At 43.5% G+C, this 7,679-nt stretch overlaps 1 protein-coding gene across 3 annotated transcripts in view; it reads left to right on the top strand.

The window, feature by feature from the left end:
- LOC308361337 (RAC-alpha serine/threonine-protein kinase-like) overlaps positions 1-7,679 on the top strand; it is a 29,377-nt gene extending 21,698 nt beyond the window's left edge. For all 3 annotated transcript variants that reach the window (XM_080833662.1, XM_080833660.1, XM_080833661.1), the window contains exons 7-14: positions 28-93; positions 1,235-1,303; positions 2,255-2,380; positions 2,850-2,978; positions 3,567-3,781; positions 4,166-4,253; positions 4,445-4,547; positions 6,066-7,679. In XM_080833662.1, the coding sequence (XP_080689788.1) occupies positions 28-93; positions 1,235-1,303; positions 2,255-2,380; positions 2,850-2,978; positions 3,567-3,781; positions 4,166-4,253; positions 4,445-4,547; positions 6,066-6,145 (876 nt within the window). In that variant the 3' untranslated portion in view covers positions 6,146-7,679. The remainder of the gene's footprint in view (positions 1-27; positions 94-1,234; positions 1,304-2,254; positions 2,381-2,849; positions 2,979-3,566; positions 3,782-4,165; positions 4,254-4,444; positions 4,548-6,065) is intronic.

Here is a 7,679-nt window from a genome sequence, read left to right as displayed (position 1 = left end):
CTTGTCCTATTTTCTCACCCTTGGCAGGATGAAGTCGCACACACTCTGACAGAGAACCGGGTTCTGCAGAGCTCCAAGCACCCTTTCCTCACGGTGAGATAGACACGTTTTTAGACAAGAAATATCAGTCACCAGACCCACGCAGCTGTAAGCATGTTTACAGTTTGTGTCACTCCACTTCGACCCATCTGTAATACAGCTTGGATTGCCCCAGACTCAAATGCAGGGCCACACTCAACACAATACTGTATATACTCTAATATGAATTATTCTCAGGAATGCAGCTAAGTCCCAAACCCTAAGATGCTCCTCTGTATGAAGGCTCTTGTGTCAGCTAGTGTCAGCCATGAGGTTTAGCCATATCCAGTGCATGATTCTCTCTGTGAGCTCCATTGAGAGACAAGTGATGACGTGGGTTGAGCTGCAGTAACTGACATTACTCCGGTGCTCTCAGATTCATTGAAGGTTGCTTGAGACAATGAAATAAAATAAAACCATAAAATGCATAATTTAAAGGGAAGCTTTGGGATGCTTCAACCTGGGCTACATTTTTAGATCATTTTTGGTCCAGACAAATGAACAATTGACCAGGACAATAAACAATCGAAACCGGTCCAATATTGTGTTAGAGCGCTATAACCAGCAACAGCAATATGGCTGTACAATGTTATCCCATGGGGCAAGCATGTGCGTCAAAGTAAACTGCATTTTTTTCGGCCACTGACAGGCTCACAATGTTATTATAAGTGTCTGTCTCTACACTTGAAAAGATCCCTAGAGATAGGTGTCTGTTCACCTCAATAACTAAATAAATAGTACAAAATTACTGTTTTTACAGTGTCTGTAATTGAAGTTTCATTTTCTGTAGAAAATGACTGTAGAAACTAACAGTCTAGAAAGTCGTTTTCTACAGTTGCTTTTCAGTTACCAAAGGAAAACAGACAGAGGTCCATATCTGTAAGGATCATTTCCATGTAGCCACAAATAATCACTTTATGAGTCTGTGAGTTGTGGCAAAAAGTGTTTTTCTTTGATGCTTTTCCCATGGGATTATATTGCATAGCCCTTTTGTGGATGCCAGTTATACCGTTCAAATTCAATACTGGATATATGTTTCAATCGTTTTTGTCGCTTGCAAATATTCGGACCCTAATAGATGGGGAAAAAACGGCCCAGGGTTAAAAAAATCCAGAGGTATCCCTTTAATGTCTACTTTACTTCACTGTTCCATCAGGGTTTGAAGTACTCTTTCCAGACACACGATCGATTGTGCTTCGTCATGGAGTATGCCAATGGTGGAGAGGTAAGTGTGTGTGCGTTTGTTTGTGTGTGTGTGTGTGTGTGTGTGTGTGTGTGTATGTGTGTGTGTGTGTGTGTGTGTGTGTGTGTGTGTGTGTGTGTGTGTGTGTGTGTGTGTGTGTGTGTGTGTGTGTCTGTGTCTGTGTGTTTGTGTGTGTACTGTATATGTGTGTGTGTGCGTGTGGGTGTGTGTGTGACTGATTTGACTAGTAGGTGTCAATGTGCTATTTTCAGACTAGTTTCTAGAGCTGCTGTAGGGGAAGTGGTTGTTACCACATTATTTTTTAATGCAAAAACAAAACAGGAGCTTCCAGCAAAGAGCCCTCTAATGTACCACAGCTTCTCTGTATAACTGTCATCTTTCAAGGCTAAATCCAGGCTGTTGGTTGTAGTCAGCCAAGCAGAATAATAATTACAATAATAATCCACACCTCATGATTGGGTAGAGTAATATAAAACAGTGTGGATGCCGGCCTGGAGACCAGGACCACTGTCCCTGTCATGCGAGTCGTAGATATCATGTCTTATCATATAATAATGCAACTGTTAGTATAATAGTATTTAGAGTACGTCAGGGATGAAGATTGTATCAAACAAATGCAGGCTGGCGCCACAAGTGTGTCGACCTACAAAATAGTCCAGAGTAGAATAACTAGGTGGAGTTGCGTGCCACATTGTGTCAGCAACATTTCTCAGATGATGTGGAGGTGCCTTGAGGGGCTACGCTGACATGTGCAGATGAGGTGACCCAAAAGTCTCAGGTCTCCTTAAAGGGAACAGAAGTCATATATAATATAGCATACACTGTATATACACACACATATATTTATATTAATATATATATATATATATATACATTGTATATAATGAATGTCAAGAAGCAGATTTAGATATTGGATAACGGATCTTGCTCCATGGACACCCAATAATGTTCCCTCATTTTCTCTCTTCCCAGCTCTTTTTCCATCTATCCCGGGAGCGCGTGTTCACGGAGGAGCGCTCTCGCTTCTACGGCACAGAGATCGTGTCCGCGCTAGACTACCTCCACTCTGAGAGGAACGTAGTGTACCGTGACCTCAAGGTGAGAACGTGCTAGAACCTCTTACAAAAGAGCATTTCACCTGAACTCACCTGAGCTGAGTTGACCTTAATGTGCTGACCCTAGGTCCTCTCTCTAAAAACTGAGATGGTGAAGCATCTGCCCAGTCGGTAGGCTATTGTTTTAGATCCAGGTGTGAAGACTCAGCTTTAAGAATCTCATATGTACTTTTTACTCTGTACCCATATAGTGTAAAGACTTTATGTTAGAACTCTGTTTCTATCTACAAAAGCTAATGGACTAAGGTATTTCATGGTCTATGTGATTGGGCTGTTCTCAGACAGGCGACACAATTCACTTCATGACTGACTTTGTGAACTATATCTTGCTGGGTTTAGCAGCGGACATTTTCGATTAACTCCAAGACCGCTCAGATACTGGCTAGTCACCTGGGAATATATCACTGCTATATAAGACTCTCACTCCTGTTTCCTGTTTCTCTCCACTCCAGCTGGAGAACCTGATGCTGGACAAAGATGGCCACATAAAGATCACAGACTTCGGGCTCTGCAAGGAGGGCATTACGGACGGGGCCACCATGAAGACCTTCTGCGGCACGCCTGAGTACCTGGCCCCTGAGGTGGGTGACAACAACATTTACATTTAGTCATTTAGCAGACGCAGTTATCCAAAGCAACTTACAAAGATGTATACACATTTAACATTTTACACTGATGGCACACTGCACATCAAGAATTCAGTGTCTTGCTTGCAAGGATGCTTCGACAGGGAATTGAACTAGCAACCTTCTGATTACTAAACGACTGCTCTACCTCCTGTACCACTGTCGCCCACAACTACACACAGAGACACAGAGCAGCCTGCCCAAACACACACAGACAGCTGCACACAGGGGCATGTGCACAGGGGAGCTGATGAAGAAGTTGCGCTAGTTGTATTCTCATGTGGCGCATGAGAACTGAAGCTTAGAACTTTTATTTGTAGAGTTGTTGTTCTTTTTTGTCTGGTGGATATTGTGCCTGATATCCTCCCGTGCCTGAAGTTTAAAGGTCCAGTCTTTGAGACTGGTACCAAATGACGCAACAATCCTGGCTGTCACTCAGACGAGCGCGCTTCTTTTGACTGAAAGCTGATATTCTTGGTCTCTGAGGTGCAATATTTCCAGAGGTGAGGTTCAGTTCTGATGTGTGGGCGCGCCTCTCCTCAGGTGCTGGAGGACAACGACTATGGCCGCGCGGTGGACTGGTGGGGTCTGGGTGTGGTCATGTACGAGATGATGTGTGGCCGGCTGCCCTTCTACAACCAGGACCACGAGCGTCTGTTTGAGCTCATCCTGATGGAGGACATCCGTTTCCCACGTACCCTTGGGCCCGAGGCCAAAGCCCTGCTCTCCGGCCTGCTGCACAAGGACCCCAAACAGCGGTGAGACATGGAGTCATTAGGCACAGCCTTTGACCTTCAGTCTATATCATCACACCCATTACGGTTGAGGATGTAGCTATACACCATGGAAGAGCTAGGGTGCGAACAACATCATGCCATTCGTTTGTTACCAGGGACCTCACATGCTGATACACTGCATATCTGTAGAATACTATTTGTCGCTTTGCTTAAATGCATCTGATAATGTGATTATTTTATACCCTTCAACTAATCTGAGTCTTTGACATCTAAGCATCAATGTGTGTGTGTTGATTACTCAATATACGTACATTGTGTTCATGGTTTTGTTAGTTAATGCTGTGCTATGTTATGTGTGTTTGTGTGTGTGTGTGTGTGTGTATATGTGTTTGTCTTACCCTTCAGGTTAGGAGGAGGCCCTGACGATGCTAAGGAGATCATGCAACACTCTTTCTTCTCTGGGATCCAGTGGCAGGATGTGTATGAGAAGAAGGTGTGTAAAGCACCTAACACAAAAAATCACCTCCATTATGGGAGCCTTCAGAAGGGGGAAACGTCAAATTAAACAGTATTTTTATTTGACAGTTGTTGAATGTTTGTTTAAAAACGGCCTCTTTGTTATTAGACAGTCATTAGTTATTTGTGTAATAATTGCCCCTTGGGTTCTTGTTGGCTCCCCCTTAGCTGGACGCACCCTTCAAGCCCCAGGTAACGTCGGAAACAGACACGCGGTATTTCGATGTGGAGTTCACTGGCCAGACCATCACCATCACTCCCCCTGGACAAGGTATGTCCCCCCCCCCCTCCCACACACATTCACACACACACAGAGAGATAGAGAGAGAGAGAGAGAGAGAGAGAGAGAGAGAGAGAGAGAGCGAGAAGGCAGTGATCTGCATGGGACTAAATTGACTGGGGCTACATAGTATTGCAGCATTTGCTTTTGGCAGCCAATCTCACCAAGGCTTACAGTCAGCCCTCCTGGATTGCAACGTTAAAAACATAGGAGGCATCATATCCCATCTTCAGATACTTGTAGAGAATGGACACATAGCTATGTGACGCTCTGTCCACTTAAGTTTCTCCTGCAATGGCTATTCGCTTCAACCAACACAAACCTTTGCACCTTGCTGTGTGCATGCAAGTGCAACATATCTGGGAAAAGAGATGTCTGGATAAATTTAACTTCAAGAAATGATTTGGAATTATGCAACTTGGAATGGATTTTTATGGCCGCACATAAGCAGGTCTTTGATGTGCTTATTTTTGGGTTTGAACAACTGAAAATGAAAAAAAGATGATTTTAAAAAAAATGATCGGTATACAAAGAAGACATGCATACATGACACTCTGGACAGTCCAAAGGACAAGCTGCTATTCAGACAGGGCCAAGCACACATCTGTGAGACCCACTGCCCCATTCAGCGCACCACATCTGTCTGAGAGAGCCTGGTGCCTGATGTGCCAAAAAGGCGTTCTGTGGAGACTGGACGCCCATCTGGGCTGGAGCCTGTCTTCAGCCCCACACCTGACACTTGTTTCCTGGACAATAGGGCAGTCAGAAGTCAAAGTGGTTATTAGTTTAGACGACTTAGAGTCAAGACTTGGTGCGAGACAAGGTTGGTTGAAATCTAATATGGTATTGTACACAGACCGGATTGTATCAAAGTGACAAGTATGCCTGAAATAAAGTGAGTCGATAACATATTACTAAAAACAATGAAAGAAGCCTCTCGATATCACTGTACTCTGTTAGTAGAGTAGACACAGCCCTAGGGTTTGTGTGTCAGAAAACCGGACTTTTTTTTGGTAGCTGTGTGACTTGAGAAGCTTCTGGTAAGTCAGACATAAGAGTGAGAGATGTTTGGGGCTTGTGTTGTGGTGTTGCCCAGCTGAGTCATCTCTGTACCTCACCCTCTCCCATTCTGTGTGATTTAGAAACTGTCTAATCTGTCAGAGTGCATCTAGAAATCCCCATCGCAAAAAAACAAATAGGCCACTCACGAAGCAATCTTTGTCAATGGTGTGGCCATTCTATTGTGAACCCCAGTAGCTTGGGATGTATTGAGAGGGGTTGAAGATTTGCTATACCCTCCTGCCCATAATACCCTCAGTATACAAGGGAACACATTGCCCCCAAGTGGTGGTTTGTTTGCAAGATCAGCATGTCATAGACTACCTAAATAATAACAATGAAATATAACTAAAAAACACTCGCCATCCTCAAAAATGTTGGCATCAAATAATGATGATGATGATAATCATAAGGATGGTGATGATAACTGTCCACTCCCCTCTCTTACAGATGACAGCATGGAGTCCTTTGACAGTGACAGGAGGCCTCACTTCCCACAGTTCTCCTACTCGGCCAGTGGAACTACATAGCCCACCTCTCTCTCTTCTTTCTCGCTTTCTCTCTGTCACTTTCTTCCCTTCATCCACCTCATTACCTCTCCTGTTAGCCCTCTCCCTCATCTTCAGCTCTCCTATTTCATCCCTCTCTCCTCCGTCCTGACTCTCTTAATCCTCTTTTCCTCCTCCCTCCCTCCCTCCCTCCCTTCCTCATCCCTCTCTCCTTTTCCTCCTTCACTTTCATCACCCCCCTCTCCTGTGTGCACTCTGCTCTCATCATCACCTTTAACTTTTCCTCCAGCTCCCTCAACTCCTACGGTCCTACCATGCAGCTCCAGTTCTGCTTTTTCCCATAATCCCCTCCTTTGCCACAGTGAGGGGCACACTACACACTTCAGGAATCACCCAAGCCCCCCGGCCTTCCCCAGTTGCTATGGCATCACCACATCTGTTACATCTGTGACGTTTGCTTTCTTTTTTTCCTCCGCTATACTTTTTTGGTTTGTCATGGTTTGTTCTGTTTCTGCATTTTCAGTAGCTCTCTGTCTGATTGCTGTGTCATCTGAACTGAATTTGTTCAGACACGACACAGACATCACTAGGTACTGATACTGCAAAAGAGGAATGTCTAGTTGTTGTTTTTTTTAAAGAATGCCTCACTCTGTCTCTCCTTTTTGGGTAGGCAAGGGAGGGTCATTTTGAGGTCTGTTGGATGCTTCTGTTGCTTTAGATAAGATATTTATTAGTGCTGTCAATCAATTCAAAAATGAACGAATCAGTAGCACAATTTGATGTGATTAATCGTGAATGTGATTTTTTTCTTAAGACTAAAGCTTGTAATAATTTATTATTGTAAAATCACGGAATAATTGTAGGTTCAACACAAAGGAAGTATACTAAAAATAAAATACTATTATTTAATAGCATCTTTTTTAACTTTAAACACAGATTCTCTCCTGAGAACTACAGATTTTCAATAAAAACATTAAGGCCATCGAAACTGACTATCAGCTTGAGACAGATTTTTGAAGAGGGAGCTAGCAGCTAGGTCAGCCAGCCAGTAGGTAGAATGTGGAGGGAGCCGAGAAGGTCAGCCAGCCGGTAGATAGAATGCGGTGTGCAGCTCGTTGGGCTAGTCGTAAGTTGAAATGCTCAATAAACTCTCAAGCTTGTGTCAGGTCAGGTGAACGTTGGATTCCCCCAAATATTTTAACCAATATATATGCACTAACTGAAATAATTACAAAACCCAGGCAGATGTGTTAAAAGTGCCTTTTTTTTCTCAACGTGTTAAATATTTTAAACTCAATGTTAATGTTAAATGTTATTTTTGACAGCACTAATATTTATAAAAAAACTCCTCCAATTAGTATAATTTCCCAGGCATGCATTCAGTGACACTGGATGTCTGTGGGAGGAGGGACCTTAAGCCCATGAAAGTTAAAATAAAATACCTAAAATACAACAGGCAAAGCCTAAGGGCTCCCGTAGGCCTGACCCATCAATGGATGATTAAGTCCCTCTTCTTGTCCTCGGCGTTCCAACTCATAACATGCAAATCCTGTAG

The sequence above is a fragment of the Sprattus sprattus genome (genome assembly GCF_963457725.1).
Source record: "Sprattus sprattus genome assembly, chromosome: 2".
NCBI classification, from domain to species: Eukaryota; Metazoa; Chordata; class Actinopteri; order Clupeiformes; family Clupeidae; genus Sprattus; species Sprattus sprattus.
This window is presented reverse-complemented; position numbering and strand designations above follow the sequence as displayed.